Source organism: Bombyx mori, chromosome 4 (genome assembly GCF_030269925.1).
Source record: "Bombyx mori chromosome 4, ASM3026992v2".
NCBI classification, from domain to species: domain Eukaryota; kingdom Metazoa; phylum Arthropoda; class Insecta; order Lepidoptera; family Bombycidae; genus Bombyx; species Bombyx mori.
In genome coordinates this window covers 6,844,630-6,868,160 of record NC_085110.1, presented here as the reverse complement: position 1 = coordinate 6,868,160, position 23,531 = coordinate 6,844,630, and the positions used below count along the sequence as shown (strand labels likewise).

Here is a 23,531-nt window from a genome sequence, read left to right as displayed (position 1 = left end):
ACCTAATTCCCTTCCCGACCACAAAATTTTGCAAATTAGATTTCCACCTTTCCTCCGTTTTAACTTACACCAAAAAAAATATATTGCGGCATCCGGGGCCGGATCTTACATTGTGATCGTGTTACCTACGATTTTGTATTTCGATCCTGGAAGAACCCTTTAATAATCAACTCCATCGGGACATTCGACCTTATTCGAGGATATCTTTTTTTATATTTATTGCTTTATTTTTTGTCCCTTTACATACCTACGCTTGTAATATTAACCTACCGCCTTGCTTATTTTAATCAAAGGTCTATTATAAAATAACAATATAAATAAGTTCGATTAAAATTAACATCTCCTCAGTGGTTATTATTACTTTAAAAAGCTTATGATTCGCTTCTGAGAATGAAATTGAAATTTATTTATAGACTCGAGGATCCACGTGTCGTAGGTGTTCCACCGTCTATCTCTAACGCATCTGGTTGTTGGCACAGTATACCGGTCGGTTCTATTCCCGTCTGCCCCCAAATATTTCTGGCAGCCATATTCACGCGTACAAGTGGACTCCGGGTCAGATCGCGCGGGGTCGTGTCATTCATCGGCTCGTTAGCTCATTGTTTTCCTCGTGTCAATTGGTCGAGGCACGTGTTCGGCCAATAGTGGAATAGATGAAAGACTAGGCGCGGCGTGCGCGTACGGTTGACCGCGCTCCGACGACAGCGTGCCGCCAATCCATCAATCTGATCGAACGTTCTAATCGGTTAACAACCACGTGGCTCGCATATTGTGCGTTCTTCGCAAACGACTCTACTTATTTGTTTGTTTAGTTACAGGACATCGTTTGATTAATAGCGTCTGCCGCATACATAATGTTTAATAAGAAATATGTACACTTGGGAATAAAATACTTATAGGGATGTTTGGAGTTCCGAAAATTAGTAGAGTAGGGTGTGTATGCTTATGGTATACAATAATACCAATTTACACGTCATTAAGGATCCTCCCGATCCATTAACGGTGCTTTTAGGTACCACAAGCACCGGTAACCATCCTCGTCGAACCCGTCGCTTGCGACGAAGGGCTCGACGAGCGAATTAGACACAGCCCACTGAGTTTCTCGCCGGATCTTCTTAGTGGGTCGCGTTTCCGATCCGGTGGTAGATTCTGCGAAGCACTGCTCTTGCTAGGGTCAGTGTTAGTATCACTCCGGTTTGAGCCCTGTGAGCTCACCTACTAGTTAAGGTTACGCTGAAACAGCCTCTTAAGGCAAAAAAAAATCCAATGCAAATCATTAAGTACAAAAGACAATGGGCGGTCTTATGGCGAAGACCAATCTCTTCCGGACGACCATCAGGTGGAAATCAGAATCGTTTCAGAAAAAGGTATCTCAATTAAAATTAATTGCTTTTTATAGGTACTAGAGTAGTGTTTTATTTGATTTTGGCAAGAGCGACGAGGTTGTCGGCACGCGCCAGTATACTCTGAACCAGGGCCCCGTTCGTTATACACGTTACAATTGCAGAGTGCACTTGGCGCTTTAATGCTCTCACGGTAACGAGATATGAGCGTCTCAGTTCATTGATGTCGCTTAAGTGCAGTTCTTTTTAGTATAGGTGCCAAGTTACGGATTTCCATTTTTGTTATTTCAAATGACTCAGTCAGAAATTTATGAAACTAGAGGTCCGTCCCGCAGTAGTCAAAATTCGACTATAATTAATTGGAATTGTAAGTTTGTACACTATTATGATTGTATTTTATACTTCTATAATCACAAATTTCGTCAAGGCCACACTATAAAAAATATTAATAAAGACAAAAAATATTTAATTTATTCTCAATTTGACCACAGACGTCAAAAAGTTTGACAATAAATAGTATGCATGCGTGTGTGCGTCAAATACATGGTATGTAGTGTGTGTAATGTTTTCTTGATTGATTTCATGTATCTTTTATGCATTATTTAAAAAAATATATTAGCATTGTGCACTTTTTCTCTATATTCTCTATAAGTGTGGAAAATTTCATACTCCTCCGTCCGCGCAATTTTCGTAAAAAGGGATACAAAGTTTTGCTTCACCTATTAATATATAGATGACACTAAAAGAATGGAAAGTAATGAATTTCTTCTGGACGTTTCGGTTATCTTTTATTGCATTGTGCAAGTGTACGTTGTTGGTATAAGAGAAACGTCGAGGGTGGTTCGGTGTTCGGTTTGCTTCCCTGCTATCACACAAAAATGTTATTAGTTTTTGGCGGTTATTGCCCCGAGTTGGACTCGTCTCGATCGTTACGTAACCCGAACAAACAGAGGATATTGAAAGTTTTATTTTGTTTAATACGCAACTTTTGTTTTTGTTATTCAAGATTGTTTTGTTACTAAAGAAATACACAGTTTTTGAGACTTTGCGGCATATTTTTGAGATGTCACTTTTTTACTCGTAGTGGTGGTTTTAGTGGACTATCAAATTAAACAACTCGAAGAATAAAGGACAGAATGGATTCTAACGCTATTGAGGCTTTGATCATAAATTTCACGGTTAAAATATCACAATATCAAATACATTTTGTGCAGAACAGTACGCCTGCAAATATGAGAATAGCACAGATAATATAATTACAATGCAGTGTAGCTACTTTACCCATCGCTGCAGGAGGCATAAGAAACAATAGGCGGTAGAACGTCTTGTGAGTCCGCACGGGTAAGTATCACCGGTTGGTACATATTCCTGCTATGAAGCAGTAATGCGTGTCGGCTTGTATAGTAGTGAGGCAGCTACAGGGCAGCTACAGTACCACTGTAAAAACGGAGACCTTAGAACTCATGTCTTTAGGTGATTGGTGGCATTTACGCTGTGCATGTCTACGGGCTCCCGTAACCACTTAACACCAAACGAGGCGTGAGTTCGTCTACCCTTCTAAACAATAAAAAAATCATTAAAAAATTCACATTTGTAGCTTCTATGTTTTTTTATTTATTTTCTTTTGGTAGGCAGCGGTTTGGCTCTGCCCCTGGCATTGCTGAAGTCCATGGGCGACGGTAACCATTCACCATCAGGTGGGCCGTATGCTCGTCTGCCTACAAGGGCAATAAAAAAATAATAATAATAAAAATTCAATCAGTATTATTTCTAAAATTAAGAGATGGCTTTTATTTAATAAGCGTTAGATACGACACGTTAAAAATATAATGATAACAGTTAAAAACGATGCCTCCATTCGAAATTCATAAACGGATCGCTTTGAATTGAAACTCGGCTAATGCAAACGGCACCGACTAACAGGATATAATAAGTTTATTCCGAGTTTGAACAGCCAGAGGACCGACCGACTAACATTATGTCTGCCAGTAACAAGTTAATCTAAATACAGTCGGCTACTTCGAGTTTATTGTAGGAAGCATCGTCACAGTTTAATAACTGAGAAAATTTTGTACACACACACACACATCTGCATGTGATTTCTGTGCGATTCGATCCAATGCGTCTTCCAACTTTTTGCGAACGTAATGTTTATGTAGAGAGAGGTAGAGGTACTTTGATAACATCGTACTGTACAAAAGTTACTCAGTAAATCACTCCGACCCCGTTCGCGGACATTATCAGTAGCCGAGTCCCCAGCTCAGTGTTGAATATTCAAACCGGGTTTGTTTGTGTACGTCTTTTTTTTTTGTTACTGCGATAAACGCTTTTCATTTTCTTTTCTATGCTAATATTATAAAGAGGAAAGATTTGTTTGTTTGTTTGTATTGAACAGGCTCCGAAACTACTAAACCGATTTGAAAAATTCTTACACTGTTTGGAAGCTACACTGTTCCCGAGTGACATAGGCTATAATCTTTTTTGAAAAAAATTAAGGATCCTTACTAAAACTCCAATAATGTAATCCCGAGGTGTAAAAAAAATTACCTAAAATATTCTTTACATCGCGTGCCCTGCGAAAACTATTGATGATAGAATAAAATAATGTACTACGACTTTGTAGAACACATTATTATTTACAAAAAGTGTCGCGGCAGCATATGTCTAACTATTATAGTTATGCCGCAATAAGCGTTATTTTATTTTAAAAAATAAAACAACGTCAAACATCGTTGAAATTTTTGTTAAAGACTCGAGCGGAGCCGGAGCGGGCCGCTAGTCCTTTATAAAACGCTCACTCGTGCTATGCTGAAATGTTAAGAAATTCGGATTATTGTGTAGTCTTATGTTAGATTGTTCGAATACAATTTAATTATACGCGGATTTACTGGATATCTATTCATAAAACGACTATCTTGTTCGTCATTAATGTTGAAAATTAGAGCAAATTTGCTCCGAGGTTAAACGCCCTGTAAAATAATGTACACAGTCTTTTTCTTTTGCGACGATTTCTTCTAGGCAATTAGTTATCGGAAAATAATGTTTTTTTTTTATGACAGTATACATATGGATGTGTTCTAGGATTCACAAGATTTTGTCCATATTAGGTAAATAAAAACAGTACATTAAATGCGTCTATTTATGTATTATGAAATTTAATTTACCTCGTATATTTTCGAATTTTTACGTTTTAAATAGGAATATATTTTAATGATAATAGACAAACTGAAATATCGTATCAAAACCTTTTCAACTACAAGCGGTCAACAGATACTCGATTAATAATCTAATAATATTACATGTCATTAACGTCAATTCATATTAAGTCTGTCATTTTAGCGCAACATTTTCAAGTTTATCATATTTAAATAATTGTTTTGAAGAATGTAAAAAAAGAGCTCGTAAGAAACATGGATTTAAATTTTCTATGAACGTTATTCCAGGGACGGTGTAACCGCGAGAAGCCACCCTGCAAATACTTCCATCCGCCACAACACCTGAAGGATCAGCTGTTGATCAACGGCAGGAATCATCTAGCCCTGAAGAACGCACTAATGCAGCAAATGGGTCTGACACCCGGGCAAGTGTTGCCCGGTCAGGTGCCCGCCGTGGTGAGTAATTTATCCTATCCTTCAAGTATTCAATGCTTTGAGCGATCGGTCCTCGAAATAGTAGGCGTTCTTTGCACGCAACACGCAGCTTTCGGTGTACTCGCTAACTACTTTTTTATATAATTATGAACACGTAGAATTATGAAGTATTAAAGTTTAAGTTGTGCCTTATAGTGCGTAGGTAGCTTTGAATTCGTTTATGTAAGTAGGTCCTTTTAGTATACTAATGTAACCGTACAAACACATCATGTTTTAAACGACTTTTACGACGCATTTCCAACAACGAGACCTCATAGTAATGTCAACGAAACATCAACGTCGGTTACAGAACTTGCTTCGATTCAGAAGTGGCGTTGAAACGACAATGATATGTTGTGATTATAGAAACTAATTTAATAATAGTGGCACAACTTAAATCTCGCCATATGGCCGATCGCTCTATACTGCTTACGCATGTACTTTTTCCTAAAGTCGCATGACTATTACTCTAAATATACTCACAATGTTTGAATTTGGGATAAGCGGTATGCAGATTAATCACCGAAACATCTCCTCCACTTTCACCGTTCACACTGTCGCTAATATAGTGACCCTTGACTCCTCGACGTTTCAACATCAATTCAGGCCCGATAACCTTTAACATAAATAGGCGCGGAATAATAATAATAATAATAATAAGAAGAAGAAGAAAACCAAACTTACTACACGCAATAAAAACTAGCATAATTATTAACTCATAACTAAAGTATATTACTTGGCCAAAAGCCCGTATATACAGTTCCACCGGCTCTGTCGACAGACTGAACTGAGAAAGGGGAAACATATGAAAATAATAATAATAATAAAGAGAATGTTGTAACTGAATGTTTGCTATAAGACACGTCGAGGATGAAAGGGCGCAAGCGCGGGCAGACCCTCGCACGATGAGTAGCGTGTTTGTGTGGTTTTGTGTCGAGGTGGGCGGCATGAGCGGCGCGGGCGCGGCCGCTGGTCATCTCACCACGCTGGATCCGATCAGTCTCGCCCTGCTCGCCCCGCAGGTAATGCTGCCATCGCCGATCGCGTCGCACCATCACCGGCCTCCTATAATCCCCCGGTCCTTTAGTTAACAGACGAATCAGTACATTAATAAATCCTTGAAATTGTGTCCGTTTTATGAACGTGTCCTATCTTTGTATCCTAATCCCTGTCATGCTGGTGGTCGGTGAATAGCTTGATTGGACAGACCGTACGCTTATTTAATACCTAATTCGATTAGTTTCTAATTATGCATGTGGATGCTTTGTTTGGCTAAAGGTACTTACGTAAGCGTTTATTTAATTTCCAATGGAGCTGAATTATGAAACACCAAATTTTCACGGCTTTGCCAAATTTTCTTATTTTTCGATCATAATAATATTTTGCAGATGAAATCAATTCTGAATGCTATAAATGCTGAAAAATAAGCTAATTGTTAATAAATTATCATTGAGAATTGTCTGCACAAGAAGCAACAAAAGAATTTAGAGCAGTGTGGATGTGTGCAGGCGACGTCACCTTATTTGTCGGGGGTGCCGGGCGTGGGATCGACGTACGCACAGTACTATGCACCTCAGCTGGTGCCCGCAATGTTGGGTCACGATCCGGCAGCCGCCGCCGCCTCGCCACTCGGTGTCATGCAGCAACCCGTGCTGCAACAGAAATTGCCTCGTACCGATCGTCTCGAGGTAACAATGTTTTCCTTAAAATATCCCCACACTCGTAGTCCCACTAAATAGCAAAATATGCTTTATGTTGTTGCCACTTTCGCCGGGGACCGACACTTTAGCCACGTATGGGCAGATATTTGGTCGGGAAAATTATTTAAATTGTTTTCGAATACATATGACAAATCATTGTCGGTCCCTGAAGCAAAATCGGCCCCTGAGCCCTATGCCCGTCCCGTGTGTCAATGGAATGCGGTCGCACTTGTTAGGTGCGATCGCGTGTGCGCTTTGCGAGCAGCACTCGCTTAATCCTTATGGTGATGGACCTGAAATGTCGGCAGGTAGTCGATCATGACGATTCTGATTAAAGCCTTACATTCGTTCGGAATTCCTAAATTAATTTCAAAAAATATATATTTAAGTAGTACTAAGAATGTTCTAAAATAATTGAAAAAAATTACGTTATTAAAAATAAATTTAGAATAATCATATAGATAGATGCGACGGATGCGTAAATCGGTTTGTAGAATTAAAAATTAAACGAAATAATATTGTACAAAATGTCTTTTCCACTAGTGAAAAGCGGCGTTCGGTCGAGACTAGTACTTAAAAATATTTATAATATTATAGTAGTTTTTGTGAATATTGCCGTATTTAATTCATTCGCTATTATTACTAATAGTTTGAGATCGCGAGCGCGTTGTAGTCGATAACCTAAATAGGTAGGGGTAGGGACTAGGCAAAGGGCAATTAGAGAGCGGGGGGCAGACATGGCTGGTGTGTGGTGGTGCAGGTGTGCCGGGAGTTCCAGCGCGGCGCGTGCAAGCGTGCCGAGACCGAGTGTCGCTTCGCGCACCCGCCGCCGACAGTCATCGCGCACGATGACGGCTGTGTCACGGTGTGCATGGACGCCGTCAAGGGCCGCTGCGTCCGAGACCCCTGCCGCTATTTCCACCCTCCCCTGCACCTGCAGGCGCACCTTAAGGCGCAGGCGCGCGGCGCGGTACGCCACCAGGCTGCACGCTCTCGCCTCGCTCGTTCGCGCTCGCTTCCATTCTTCCGCTTGGTTTCGCTCGCCGCGACGCCGCTTAGCTCGCCGGGCTTATTTTGTTCAGTTCGCGCCGGCTCGCGTCACGCTTCCGTCGCACTCACGCTTTACTTTTTATTTTATTTTATCTATCGCATAATATCACCTCGTACCGAGCTTTAGGTGTATTCTGTGCATCTACTACATCGTTACTGTTTCCGTCCCGTCCTGCGACGCTTCGCTTCACGTAGACGGCAGCAGCAGTGCAGTCGCCGGCAACGAGCGCAACTTCAGAGCCGGGCAAGAAACGGGCGGCGCCAACCGAGTTCGAGCCGCCACCGGTACAACCTCCAGCTTCGCACGCTTTACCTCCGCTCCCGCTCCTGCCCGCACGCTCCTATCTCGCGCCTCCTCCTCCCTCCAAGGGCGAAAGCGCGGGACGGGGCGAACGGCCGCCCCCGCCGCTCGCTCCGTACCGCGCTTTCTGACCCACATAACCGACGTGTATCCGACGATCTCCGCTCACCTGTTTGTTTCTCGTTTCAGATGGACATGAAGAGCGTCGGTTCCTTCTATTATGATAACTTTGTAAGTATCCTAGTTTGTACCTATCGACTGCGGTCTAGACTGAGTTTTGATCTAAGAATAATGGTTTCTAATTGTCTTTACAGGCCTTCCCCGGCGTGGTGCCGTACAAGCGACCGGCTGCCGACAAAGCTGGTGTACCAGTGTATCAGCCGGCGACAACCTACCAGCAACTGATGCAGCTCCAGCAGCCGTTCGTGCCCGTGTCATGTGAGTACCCCGCGCCCGCCACGTCCGCCCCGCCGGTCGCGGCCGCCGCGCCTCCCTCGGCGCCTGCGTCCGCGCCTGCACTCCCGCCCGCGCACACTCCCGCTCCGCAGCCCGCTCCCGCGCCCGCGCCCGCTCAGCCGCCGCCGCAGCCGCCCTCTCCCTCGGCGGCGCAAGCTACTGCTGGTTCTGTACACCCGGACGGAACGGACCCGGCCGCCGTTGCCAAAGAGGTCGCTCAGAAGAACTACATGGCGGCACTCGCTTTTGCCGCTCAACATTCGGCCATGGCTCAGGCGGCGGCCGCGTACACGCAACAGGCGCTGAAGGCACGCGCTTCAATGCCGGCGTTGATGCGCGCCCCGCTGATGGTCCGTCCGGGATGGCCCGGGCCGCCCATGCAGATGCCTGCGTTCTATCAGCAGCCGTACATGTACGCGATGCCGCCCCCGGCCCCGCCTTCAGCAGCGGCCGCTGCAGCGGCGGCGGCGGCTGCCGTTAATCCTTACAAAAAGATGAAGACCACGTAGAGAGGTGCGCGGCCGGCGGGGCGCGAGCGCGGGGTCTCCGCGTAGAGACTCACACGTGTGCCACCGAGTTAGCGCTAGGGGTGTTGTCACATTTGTATTGTATTATTGTGAGGACGAAGCGAGCGGCCCGTGCCCTCGCGGATGTCTCTGTAGTTTTATGCTGTATCTATATTATTGTGTATTCGCTCACTTACGACTTAGGTCGATATTCTGTGCGTGTATATTTCTCGTATCTACTCTCGTATCCCGGTAATAATAACGCTTGAGATGCATGACTGTACGTTTTTTTATTACCTCTTGTCGATCGTCGTTTACCGTGAGTAGGGTCGTGCTGAGAGTTGAGCGCTTGGTCCGTGGATCCCGCTACGTACACGCTTGCTCCCGGAGGAGCTCCGCACGGGTGCGCTTTGGCCGATGTGTCGATCCCGTACCTACCTAGTGGTTACCGGCTTGCGGCGGCAAGCCCGCACCTAACACAGCCGCCTTCTAATTTTCGCATGGAATAGAATCCACCACCCCTGTACGTTTGGCTCTTCAGGTATTACTCTCATTATTCTAGTGCTCCTCGTGTGTGCTGCGTGTGCCAGAGTGTTTCATCAGTAGTGCATAGAGAGAGCGGCGAGCGCCGTTCTCTCTCTTTTCTTTCAGTGGCACTTGTTTATTTCACTTTAAACGCTTTCTGTTACATGCCTTCCGAATGATCGCTTCGGCTGTCGTCCGCATAACAAATGTATTGTTGCTTTATGTGTCGGATCGGACAGGCTGTACGCCTCCCAACGCGCCATATGTGGTGTATACGGACGAGCGCGGACAGGTAACGTGTGCCGCGTGTCTCCCCGCCCCTCCCCCGCTTGCGTCTCACCTTCCTCTACACCTTGACAACGCCATCGCTTGTTCACAGTTCTAAGATTTATTTAAATAAATGAACTATCGCGCGACTGACGCTGACTCCGATGTGACGTCTGAGAAACTGAATGAACTGTGAACTAGGACGGTGATATGCGCGAACTAGACAAGAGTCGCCGGTCGACGTACAACGAATCGTTCGCATGTAGCATCACATCCTGACCGCCTGAGCTGCGACAGTGCTCCCTCGTCTTGCTCTAACCATTACGCTATGCAACATACCACCTCTTGCCGCGCTACTATATAACCAACGCTTGTTCTTATTTCTAAGCTCAGATCATTCTTTACGTTACTGACTTGTCATGTAACTCATTCGTAAATACAGTAGATAGATACGGTTGGCCTAATGTGACATAATATTTAAATAAACATTTATCATCATTATGTTGTTGTTTTTGAAACGCTTAGAGAACCTCACGAGCGATATATAAGATAAATTCGAGCGTGCTTATTATACTGCTTCTATAGACGTAAGTTTAATTTCACAACGCTTTTGTGCTTAGTAAGTAGACCGAGCGCTTGTCATTAACGAGCTGTGTCCGGACGGAATGATCACGACTAGAGGCTATTCCATCTGCCGCCACCTTCACTGCCTCGGGTCAAGGTACGCTTCGGTAATTGACTTTGTTATTTAACCTGAAGACACGCATCGTAAGGAAAGGAGAAACTAATAATCTAATTGAATTTGACACGTATTTAAAGCACATTCTTCCTTTACCCGCAACGAGTGGCAAATACGTTCGCATTCTGAAATCGAGATGAAAGTGAAAACCGTGTGAATCGATGTGGGCGGATGTGTATACTTTGCAGTGGCCAATCCGCGGCCTAACTCGATTGGTCGGAGCGCGTCACCTCAGAGACGTTTCACCTGCCACCATGACACCATCATTCATATCATTTTAGTCATTGGGCTATAACTGTATCGAAATATTGTGATTACAATGGAACAGTTGATGCTACAACTTGGTGATTTTTAGTTGTTTTGTTCTTTTTTTTTCCTTTTTCGTATAGTGAAACATAATTGCTTTCAAATGTGGAAGAAGTCACTCTACAGTATTGCCTTGCTTACACCTGGTAAGATTCAATCAGCTTACTATAATATCCTGATTTTAAGTGATTTCCTGTTTGTCCGCCTATATTGAAACGCGCCGCTTATGTTTGCATGAAATCAACAAAAAAATTACATATTAATACGACCGATCTAAACGCTGTTTTGGTAATGAGCTTTTAACAATCTAATTCTAATCGAGCGGCTGTTTCAGTAAAGGTATATTAATTAATAATTAAAAAAATATATAGATATATATATATTTATGTGTATATATATATATCTATTACGAAGCCTTTACCATCTGTTAATAAGTTGACTTGAAAAGAAAATACGTATGAATTTTTCATTTTAAAGAACCTTCAAGAATTATTTTGTTTAGTGTTCGCTTGTGACGTCAACTTGTTAACGGTTTTGAGATTCACCTTCTGCCAATGTCAACTATCAACTGCTAATAAGGGGGTTGTTGTTTCCACTCATTGTAACGCTTTTTATAATAATTTTAAAGGAGAATTATTATTTTATGCGTAGTTGGTAGTTGAAATGACCGTGGTGGAGTCCAGAGAACTCGAAGTGATATCGTTACCGTCTAATAAAAATGAAATGTTCCTAAAATTACCAAAAATATAAACCTGTTAATGATATTGTTAGGTGTGTGCTTAGTGGGAGAGTTGAATTAACCAATATACACTTCGAATTGTCTTTTGCTTAAAGTGCTTCGCCGGAGCGGCCCCGTTCTTCGCTTACGACTTGTTGAAGCCTACTTCTGACGCTTACTTATAATACCCACGTAGACGTATATACTTGATCGGTTCCGTTTTGTTTTTTCCGTACGGTAACAGCACTCTAATTGTCATTATGTTGCAGTTTGTACTACCACTAACATGTCACGTCCAGAACTGTCATGTAAGCTAAAGGTATAAATGTAATATGTGTATTTTACATTGCGCGTTCCCGTCGATGAGCATGACCGTCCCTGTCCTACACTGAGAGCATCGGGAGATGTAACAGCGGCGCAGAAGCGTCCCCCACACAGCCTTTAAAGCTTTCTTTATAGCAACAGTTGGTATTTATGGGTACACTTTGGACGCTGCAAACCTATAGAACGCCCTCCGCCCTGGTAAAAGTTGTCTAGCATCATGCTTTGAGCTTTTTTTTTATGTAAAATATAGTCACGCTTCGATAAGATTGGCTGCGCAATAATGATTACTTCAAGCGTTCTGCATGCCATTTAGATATTATATTCATACCTACTATGTGCATAGTGCAGCGTTATTTAACACAACTCTCTGACGGTTACGGAAACACGTTCACGAGAACAACTGCCGATCTCTCCCAAAACGAAAAGCGACACGTGTATGTTTCGATCGTTCGATCATCGGATGTTTCCAAATGAGAATTGTACAATATAAAGGTGACACACATTACGGTGCGCACGTTCCATAAAGAATGCTTGGAAGTTCCAATCATATTGTGCAACGAATCGTGTAAAGTTATTGTAATATGAAAGCAGCAACGAGATATATATATATAAATAAATACGTTTTTTTTTTCATTGCAATGTTCCGCATTCCGTGTGTCCCGTTTGTGTTGACTGTCCGTAGCGAGAAGCCACACGCGCATCCATCGCCGTCGCGTCTCCGATACTAAAACGATCGCTTTTAATAATAATACAGGGCTGTCACTTGAATAATATAATATAAATACATTAGTCTCAAATTATGCTCTTTGATATTACAAAAACTATGAGAGCGTCGTTTTTCAGATGGCTGTGCAATGAGGATAATATTTAATGTCCGATGTATGAATGTCTATAAAGTGATGAAATAGAACTAGTATTAACACTATTAACATACAGTTCACGAACCGTCGTCCCTGTTCTTCATTGAAAAGGTCTCGTACATTATGCAGAAATTGAATATAAAAAAATATTTTTGTACGACTGTTTGTGAAGTAGTATTTAGTTAGTACGCGATGTTATACATCGTGTTCCACAATGATAATGGAATTTGGTTTTTGTAAAATTTATTTTAAAATTATGATAATGCGTACTAAGCCTATTGTTTTCAGAATAAGGCGATGAACATATAAAAAATATATAATGAATACTCAGTCGCATTACTGTATTTTGTGTTACCCCATACATTTGGTTGTTAATAACAGATTTCATTGTGGAAACACGTGTAGTCGCGGTTTAATGGTTAAGTACCGAATGATGACAATAAATACTAATAAATGCTCCGTATGTTTTCAGTTACTGGACACCCTCCCGGTGTGCCAAGATTTTAATCGGCAAGGATGTTCAAGACCTACCTGCAGATTCGTTCATATTCGCGAAGGTGAGCTATCAACAACATTCTTCGTACAACGCGATTTATGTCGAAACGATTGGCTGTTTATGAACAAATCGAAAGCATGAAACGATTAAAACGAAATTTAAAAAAAATATATAATATATTATATAATACGACCGTTTGCGGTCAATAAATTATAAAATTATTTAACCGTACTATCCTTATCCAATACCTGTATGCATGATTTGATGTTGTAACATAGATTTAGATTTCACTAATACGAATATATACTTAGATGTTTTTAGTGTTGTTTCTCAATATATTGTTGTGATTGTAGATCAATCGAATTAGTTTCGATTTGATGTCTCTTCTATTCTGTATTTTTCTCTTTCCTGTATTTTCATAATTGTAGTTGTCAAATGTAGTCTGCAACCTTACGGTACGTGTATTTTCGTGTAGGCAACACACAGTAATGTTCTATTATAGTTTGAACATTGATTTATCTATTCATTAATAGTATTGATCGAACTCGATGCGTATAAGAATTGTGTATGACTCGTTTATCTCGATTTTCGTGTCCTATTAATTTATTTATTTATTTTTCATTCATCTAAATCCATAGTTGAGGTACATGAGATGCGACAAAATTGGGTAATAGATTAGCGATGTGTGTTGTGCTGTGTAAAGCTGGGCTCATGTTACTGAACGGGCACTTTAATTGGTATCTGTTGTTGTGTTGCGCTGTGTGACGCGTATTTCGAATAAGTTAAATGTGTGTCTCAGCTGTGTGAATTTTTTTATATATCCCGCAGAACTGTTGGGATATTATAGCAGATTATAGAATCTTACTCGTTTCCTTTCCAACGAATGAATGATTATCGATCGGTGCGTGCATTTAGTGTTATATCAGTATAATATTTAATATCGCCGTACCACTGTGACTCAACTAGTTAAATGTCGCGGCTGCTACGTATATAAACTAGTACCACAGACATCTTAGTGCAAGTACAACGCAACACAACAATAAGATGGAGAGGAGTCGCGACGCAGCCCGCCACAGTGATGTGAACCTAGCTTTAGTCGGAGAGTAAGTGTGTTGTGTGCACGTTGCAGGGTGCGGGCTGCAGGTGGTGGGGTGCCGCGTGGTGGTGTGTCGCGATGCCGCCGCCGGCACGTGCCGCCGCGCCGCCTGCCGCTACTACCACATCCCCGTTCAATTGCCACCGGCTCTGCGTCCCCCTTAACCCTCCACCCACGACCCTGCACCCTCATCCTTCGCCTTCCACCTCTTTAACCCCCCAACCCCCCTCACCTCAATCCTCGTCCTTTGACATCGTCGCCCGCGCCCTGCGTAATCCATATCGATCGCGCCTCTGGCACACTCAGGAAGGGCAGGTTCGGCCGGATGTTGCTGTCGCTTCCGCGGCAGAGGTGGTGATATTTTAGTGAAAATCGGTTAGTGTAGAAAGGGGCAGCCGAGTCGCGGACGCTGCGGCGACCGCGGCTCGCTCCCGCGCAGGATGAGCGTAAGTCTTCGGGAAAGAGTGTGTACATAAGTAGCGGGATATGATTCTCAGGCACGGTCATGCGATTGTGATATGAATAGATTTCGGGAAGCCGGAGCCGTATGGAATTAATTTGTCGAAATCGTCGAGCAGTAGTTAGTGAGGTTTCAAATATTTTATGACTAATGTATAATTTTTTTTAAGAAACGATATGAGTTCCTGTAATAGCCGGGACCTGGTCGCCCGGGTACTTTGTTGTGTATAAGTGACGCGTGTGGCCGGTGATGACAGGAGACGACCAGACGGACGGCTCTCGACTCCTCGGTCAGTGTCTGATGCCTAAATCACCCCAGTCCCTGTAAGAGCATTTTTTTTGTGAGATTTACTTTACATTTTTTTTACGTATGTTATATAATTACGTTTTTCTAGAGGACAAGTTTACACTAGTTTAGAATTTAAGTGAATCAGTAACGGAACACCAATAGAGTAGCCGCTTCTCTCCTCCGGCGCGGAGAGGTTCGACGCCGGAGCACAAGTCACAAGCGACGAGGTCGGCACGCGCGCAATTCTGTACAGTACCGAACGCCGTCGGCCTGTATTCCATAACTATTGTATATCCCACGATCTCGTGCCGTTACTGTACAGTGCGTCACGGCGTCGTCCGGTCGTGACGGCTGTGACGCACGCCGCGCCCGCCGCCTCGCGTTCCGTTCGCACTTAGCGTCACACTCGTAGAGTGATATATAGTAAACATGAATTCGTAATACAATGAAAGAAGTTATCGGACAATATTGAAAAACGAATAAGGCAAACTTCCAAGCTATTTTAGTATGTAGAAAGTCGGCTTTTATTCCGGATAGATTTTGCTAGAGAATCGTTTTGTTTCTAAAATAAATAAAAATAAAAATCAATAATCTGCATCTATAATATCGATATGCACAAATCGTTACCGACGATAATCGGGTCCGGTGTCGACTCGTTGCGTATAATAAATAGCTGTGTTATTATTTTCGACATAAACAGTATTAAGGTTTTGATGAAATTTATCTGGTGGTACGTACGTTAGAGGTGGTATGCGGATAGAGAGAGGCGGAGTGCGCGCACTGGCTCGGCTTCGGTCCTTAACAGCCCGTCGCCGAGTGCAAGTGATGGGAAATCGTCGGTCGCGTCCGATTCGTACCGCGCACGCACTCCGAGGGCATGGAAGCCTAATGCCTAATATTATTCCTAGTCCATATCCTTTTGTTGATCAGTCATGCGATTAATGTTAGAAATAAAATATTAATAATTTGATTTATTCCTCCCATTTAGTGGATATTTTGATAATGATATATTAATAATGAAATATTTAAGATACATAATACATATTTGATTCTAAATCCTGATAAAGTGACACTACGTTAGTAATTTAGTCGGAGGGATACTTGTGCCGTGATTATATTTTTAGGTATATATTATGAAATAATTCCTAGCGTCGGAATTAAAGAAGTGACTAATGTGTAAGCGTGTTATGTATATTTATTGTCGTAAACGTAAGTGGAATGCCATATCGATAAAAGGTGAATATCGGATGCGGAGTCAAACTCGTGAGTAGCGTTTGTTTATGTTGGTTGGTTGGTTGTTGTTGTATCAGTCCCGTGCTAGTGGCTAAGGTGAACAGTTCGCTTTTATCAATACGGCACTATGGCTCTATGTATAAGTTGGCATAAATATATTTTTTTTTAATATTTTTTTTTTGTTGAAATTTATCGTTTCTTTGAATATTATTTGTTGCCTATAATTTTACAATCAAAATTTTATGATCTGACGCATTTATTGTAAGACAATCGATTACTTTTATAATTAATTAATTAGTGTGATAATAATAATTATGGTATGAAATTGCCGTTATGAAAAGATGAACATCGAAAGTATCCTTCCTTGTTTAGAAGGGACTGTCTGGCCCAAGGTTTCTAGTGGATTTTATATTTTTCTTTTGTTGTATTTTTAATGTTGCGTGTGTCTTACACATAATATATTTCATTTTTGTGATATTTTTAACTATAAAGTACTGTTATTATAAATCCAAATGGAATAATGATGACCTAATTTAATATTCAAGAATTTATTTGTAAATCACAAAAAAAAATATGTAAAACTGTAAATATATTGACAAAAAAAATAATAATGAACTGCAACACAATAATAATTTACTATTATAATATAATATCTCTCATCAAATACATTGTAAGTTGTTTGAGTACTTTAATGACGGTATTGTAACGTGTAGTGTATGTACCTACTGTCTACTTAAATGTAAACCGGTCCAGTGAACAAATTATGAATAATAATATTGTGAAGGTTTTTTTATTCACGAACAACCACAGATTGAGAAAAAAAAAAAAACATGACATTGTAATTATTATTTATGAAATTACTATGTGATGTGATCTTCGGATCAATTTTGAGTACAGTATAGATAATAAACAACTGACTATGTAATGTGTCTTTTTATTTGTTGTATATTGGTCCTTTTGAAGTAAGTTGAAGGGTGAAAGTTAAGTGTTGGGTAAATATGAATTGGGTTTCGCCTGAATAAAACATATTTCAAATATATTAACATCGGATAGAAATCATTTGATAGTATCGACACATGTCTCGTGTGGGTGGCGATATTTACATTGTGTAGTCCATGGGCTCCAGTATCTACCAAAGAGCAGAACCGTGACCTCGTTCATGCGTGTATATGTATGCAATAAATAAATGGTTGCCTGTTGTACTGATTAGTTACTGGTGACCGTCTAGGCTAGGTACCACCACCCTGCCTATTTCTGTCGTGAAGCAGTAATGCATTTCGGTTTGAAGAGTAAGGCAGCCGTTGTACTTTAAAAACTGAGACCTTAGAACTCACGGTTCAAGGTAGGTGGCGGCATTAGCGTTGTTACACATCTATGAGCTCCGGTAATCACTTAACATCAGGTAGGCCGTGAGCTCGTCCACCCATTTAAGCAATAAAAAAATTTAGTAAAGCTCGTGATTCATCGTGCTCTGTCAAGATACCAGAAAGATACGGCCCACTAGATGTTAAAAGGATTCCTTAAGGTCATCCAACTCTGAAGTAAGCACTCTGCCTTTTTTAGGGTATGTTCCAAGGGGAGTGCTCTGAGGAATCGTTTGAGCACCCGTGAGCATGGCGCTTGCAACAACGCCGAAATATTTTTTTTTATTGCCCTTGTAGACAGACGAGCATACGGCCCACCTGATGGCGAGTGATTACCGTCGCCCATGGACTTCAGCAATGCCAGGAGCAGAGCCAAGCCGCTGCCTACCGCTAAACTCCAACTCCAATGGAACTCATCCAGATATTATTTTTGCTACGTACCATCCGGATTTGAAATGAAATTTCCTCAATAGAATTATCTAAATGTATATTATTAAATGACTATCGAAGCTCAGTGCTATTACTACGAAATACCTACCTTGGGCGGAGAGCGAAATTACAATTAAACAGTAACTGATGTTACAACATGTCTTAGAACAATTAGGAATTGTAAGAAGGCAATTAGTTGGAGCATTAGTTAAGATTACATCACGACAATACTAAAGTAGTAATAGTAACAATCTATTTTGATAAAACACGAGCATAGTCATCATATAAGATCATCTAGCCTCAACGTTCAACGGTAGGCAGTGGCTTGGCTCTGCCCGTCGCATTAATGACGTCCATGAGAGACGGTAACCACTCACCATCTGGTGGGCCGTGTGCTCGTCTACCTACAAGGGTAATAAAAGAAAACCGTGATCGTCATTTTAGAATATAGATTCTAGTGGTATGTCGCTCCGAATAATAGTTGAACTCTATTTCTCTAACGAGTGGTGCTATATTAATGTAATTTATAAAAAAACTAAGTACCTAACTGCCCTAGCCCAATGACCCAAACAGGTTCTTGGCCCCCGATACCAAGAGATACTATTCCTTGCGGTCCTGCGTTGTTTCCTACATTGGATAGCTTAAAGTTTCAGCAGGTCGTCCCTCGCCTGGTCTTTCCAACGGTAGTTAGGATACCTGACCGGCCGTCGACCATTTGATTGTTCGGTTATTTTATTTAATTTTCCTAAATATTTAATCAATCTATAAATCATTTATTCTAAAAATTAAAATACTAAAAAAATAAAATGCTTTATAAATTATAGGCAACTGTGCTCCAGATTTTTTTTAAGAATGGAAGAATATATAAGATATACCTACGTAATATTTATAGATCAAAAAGCTGTTATACAAGTAGTCATTCAAGTACCTACATGTACTGGTCCAAAAAAATCACAAGCAGATATGTTGATTTGACAATGGTGATTACAAATCTGCGTCATTTGTAGCCTTATTATCACTATAGTTTCTTAGACAAGACTATGGTAGTCCAAGAACACAGCGATATCACATCACCGCGGTATCCTTGAGATTAAATATAATAGTCGTTGACCGACTAGCTCATCACCCACCCTGATCTTATTTTTTTTTACCTTAGACATTACAACATAAATCGAGATAAGAGTTCGAAGCGAACTTTGTGTAGCGAGTAGCCACCATATAACATAAGATATTTGACAGAAGTCTGAAACTCGAAACCTTTCAAAATAAGCTTACATATATAAAAGTTCAAAACAACATTTGGACCCTTTATTCACGAAGCAGCTGCCCTTGAGTTGTTGAGTTACTTCCGGAGGTGTTCGGGCAACTGTTAGCAAATCTAATTCCTCCTGGCTGAGCCTTTTATTCGTCCACCTATCCTACTGAAACTGAAAAGGCTTCCAGGCTACCAGTAATCCTTCCTTTCAAGACATAGACATAATTAGAATTTTCATAGGCATAAATAGACATATTTATTAAAAATACTTGGTATGTACAAGCTTCAGAATTAAAGTCCCTATAGAGTAGCATCATAACCTATTCTACGAAAGGCTCAAACTGCCTTTCTGAAGTAATTCATTACAATTGTTCAATGATAGTCCTAATTTTATACAACAAAAGTAACGATATGCCGTTAGTCTAGTTAAACAAAGGCGCTAGAACGAGATTGACAATAGCCAATTCGCTCACCTTATTTCAAGCAATGAGTGCGAAAGAATGCAACCATGTTTCTAGGTCCGGTTTCTAGGTTCTATTCCGATAGAGGCACCCGTCACGCGCGGACGTGCTCATCGACCACTCGATCGCCCGGCCTTTGTTCGCCCGGCTTTTGTTAGCCCGGCCATTGTTCGCGCGGCCTGTGTTCGTGGTACATCTGCCGACTAAGTGCTCTTCCTGGAAGTTTTTATTTGTTTTGTTTCCTTTTGTTATTTCTGTGTTCGTGGTACATCTGCCGACAAACTGTCTTCCTGGAAGTGTTTAATTGTTTTGTTTCTTTTTGTTATTTCCATTTTGTTGTGATTTTTCTTTGTCCTGCAGTAATCGTGCCGCATCGCCACCTGTGTTCAATAGAACCGCTCAGGTCCGAGAAGTTGGGGCCTCGCCGCAAGGCGAGTGTTTTCTAAGACCCAGGGTAGCCCCACCTGGGCACGTAGACATCATGGACGCTGTATTTGCGGAATTTCTCCGGCTTCGCTACCCAAAGCTCACTTCCGAGTTTCAGGCCTTCAAGGCCGATCACACTGCGAGCCCTCTCGTGGACTCCACCGAGCTCGCTGCTCCTGCGTCGCCTGTACCTGCGTGCAAAGCTTCTGCATCGAGCACCGCAGCCTCCGTCGTGCCTGCCGTTCCCGCGTCGCCTATACTGGCGAGTAAAACTGCTGCGTCGTCCGCCGTGGTCACCGTTCCAGCAGCGCGATCATCCGCGGCCTCCGTCGCGCCGTCCAAAACACCTACTCGTAGGTCACCTGCGCCCGCCTCCTCGTCCTCCGACTCTGACTCGGAGATGGAGGTCGACCTCGCTCCCGCCTCATCGACGGATGGATTCACCCTGGTGCAAAAGGGTAAGAAGCGTGCCGCGGAGTCTCGAGCTCCCGCGGCCGCTAAAATTAGCAAAGCCGCGAACGCGTCGCGCCCCCGCCCTCAGACTCCCGTTGCGCCTCCAGCCCGTGCCACTCCGTCGCCGCGTCCGGTGGCACAAAATAAAGCCCAGACCCCTCCCCCGGTAATCCTTCAAGAGAAGGCAGCTTGGGAACGAGTTTCCCTGGCCCTTAAGGCCAAAAATATCAATTTTACGAATGCCCGTAATCTCGCGAACGGCATTCAAATTAAGGTTCGAACATCCGACGACCATAGGGCCCTCTCTTCTTACCTCCGTAAGGAGCGTATAAGTTTCCACACATATACGCTCCAGGAGGAGCGCGAACTCCGTGCCGTTATACGTGGCATCCCTAAAGAGTTAGATGTAGAGCTCGTCAAGGCCGACCTTCTCGAACAAGGCCTACCGGTTAACTCCGTACACCGCATGCACACAGGCCGCGGAAGGGAGCCATATAATATGGTTCTCGTCGCCCTCCAGCCTACCCCCGAGGGTAAGCAAATATTCAACATCCGAACGGTCTGTAGCCTTTCCGGAATCGCAGTCGAAACCCCACACAAGAAAGGCACACCTAGCCAGTGCCATAACTGCCAATTATACGGGCATTCTTCCCGTAACTGTCACGCGCGCCCCCGATGCGTCAAGTGCTTAGGCGATCACGCCACGGCCCTATGCACTCGCGATCAAAAAACCGCGACAGAACCGCCTAGCTGCGTCCTGTGTCGAACACAGGGTCACCCCGCAAATTACCGCGGATGCCCCCGAGCCCCGAAAATAAATCGCCGCGTCGCCCGCCAAAACCGCCTCCGAGCTTCCGGCCCAGACATCAAAGCCTCGGCACCCTCTGTGTCGCAGGCTAAGCCAGCGTTCGTTCCGGCGCCGGTGCCCAGTGTCTCGGCCTGGGCGAAACCGCTGCCGTACATGAACACGGCTACAACTCCCTCCTCCGCGATTCGTCCCGCCCCCGCGACTCGTCCCTCTCCCGCGACTTGCCCTCCAACCGCGTCCGACAATCTCGCTTTAGCGATCGACTTCTTTCAGTCGATCAACTTTGATCGCGTTAATGCTTTGGGCGACGCCATCCGCGCCGCCTCCACTGCACAACACTTTATCGCCGTTGTGCAAGAATACGCCGACGTATACGCGTCATTAAATACGTACGTCCTCCCCTCACTCCGCCGGTAATCAATGGCGTATATAAGTAGAATAAAGCCCCTATCCGTAACGATAGGATTTTTTAACGCTTACGGTCTCGCAAATCAGCGTGATCAGGTTTCTGACTTTTTGCGTGACCATCAAATTGATATCTTTTTAGTGCAGGAGACCCTACTTAAGCCCGCGCGCCGTGACCCTAAAATCGCGAACTATAACATGGTCAGGAACGACAGGCTCTCTGCTCGTGGTGGTGGTACCGTCATTTACTATAGAAGAGCCCTGCATTGCGTCCCACTCGATCCTCCCGCGCTCGCTAATATCGAAGCATCAGTGTGCCGAATCTCACTGACGGGACACGCGCCGATCGTTATCGCGTCCGTTTATCTTCCACCGGATAAGATCGTTCTAAGCAGTGATATCGAGGCGCTGCTCGGCATGGGGAGCTCTGTCATTCTGGCGGGCGACCTAAATTGTAAACACATTAGGTGGAACTCACACACCACAACCCCGAATGGCAGGCGGCTTGACGCGTTAGTCGATAATCTCGCCTTCGATATCGTCGCTCCGCTAATCCCGACTCACTACCCGCTAAATATCGCGCATCGCCCGGATATACTCGACATAGCGTTATTAAAAAACGTAACTCTGCGCTTACACTCGATCGAAGTAGTTTCAGAGTTAGATTCAGACCACCGTCCCGTCGTTATGAAGCTCGGTCGCGCTCCCGATTCCGTTCCCGTCACGAGGACTGTGGTGGATTGGCACACGCTGGGCATCAGCCTGGCTGAATCTGATCCACCATCGCTACCGTTTAGCCCGGACTCTACCCCGTCTCCTCAGGATACCGCTGAAGCCATAGACATCTTAACGTCACACATCACCTCGACATTAGATAGGTCATCGAAACAAGTTGTAGCGGAGGACTTCCTTCACCGCTTCAAATTGTCCGACGATATTAGGGAACTCCTTAGAGCTAAGAACGCCTCGATACGCGCCTACGACAGGTATCCTACCGCGGAAAATCGTATTCGAATGCGTGCCCTACAACGCGACGTAAAGTCTCGCATCGCCGAAGTCCGAGATGCCAGATGGTCTGATTTCTTAGAAGGACTCGCGCCCTCCCAAAGGTCTTACTACCGCTTAGCTCGTACTCTCAAATCGGATACGGTAGTAACTATGCCCCCCCTCGTAGGCCCCTCAGGCCGACTCACGGCGTTCGATGATGACGAAAAAGCAGAGCTGCTGGCCGATACATTGCAAACCCAGTGCACGCCCAGCACTCAATCCGTGGACCCTGTGCATGTAGAATTAGTAGACAGTGAGGTAGAACGCAGAGCCTCCTTGCCACCCTCTGATGTGTTACCACCCGTCACCCTGATGGAAGTTAAAGACTTGATCAAAGACCTACGTCCTCGCAAGGCTCCCGGTTCCGACGGTATATCCAACCGCGTTATTAAACTTCTACCCGTCCAACTCATCGTGATGTTGGCATCTATTTTCAATGCCGCTATGGCGAACTGTATCTTTCCCGCGGTGTGGAAAGAAGCGGACGTTATCGGCATACATAAACCCGGTAAACCAAAAAATCATCCGACGAGCTACCGCCCGATTAGCCTCCTCATGTCTCTAGGCAAACTGTATGAGCGTCTGC

General features: G+C 43.5%; 1 protein-coding gene across 48 annotated transcripts in view; it reads left to right on the top strand.

Moving 5' to 3' along the window:
• The window catches only part of LOC101735337 (protein muscleblind), a 276,923-nt gene extending 259,701 nt beyond the window's left edge, over positions 1 to 17,222 (top strand). For 4 of the 48 annotated variants that reach the window (XM_062668121.1, XM_062668123.1, XM_062668119.1 and 1 more), the window contains 7 exons: positions 4,787 to 4,954; positions 5,911 to 5,994; positions 6,466 to 6,660; positions 7,918 to 8,007; positions 8,213 to 8,254; positions 8,338 to 13,281; positions 14,350 to 17,222. In XM_062668121.1, coding sequence (XP_062524105.1) covers positions 4,787 to 4,954; positions 5,911 to 5,994; positions 6,466 to 6,660; positions 7,918 to 8,007; positions 8,213 to 8,254; positions 8,338 to 8,988 — 1,230 coding nt within the window. In that variant the 3' untranslated portion in view covers positions 8,989 to 13,281; positions 14,350 to 17,222. Of the gene's footprint in view, positions 1 to 4,786; positions 4,955 to 5,910; positions 5,995 to 6,465; positions 6,661 to 7,432; positions 7,888 to 7,917; positions 8,008 to 8,212; positions 8,255 to 8,337 lie in introns of those variants that run through there. The other 44 variants (XM_062668126.1, XM_062668124.1, XM_062668125.1 and 41 more) reach the window with 26 other exon arrangements.
• Positions 17,223 to 23,531: the final 6,309 nt, after the last annotated feature.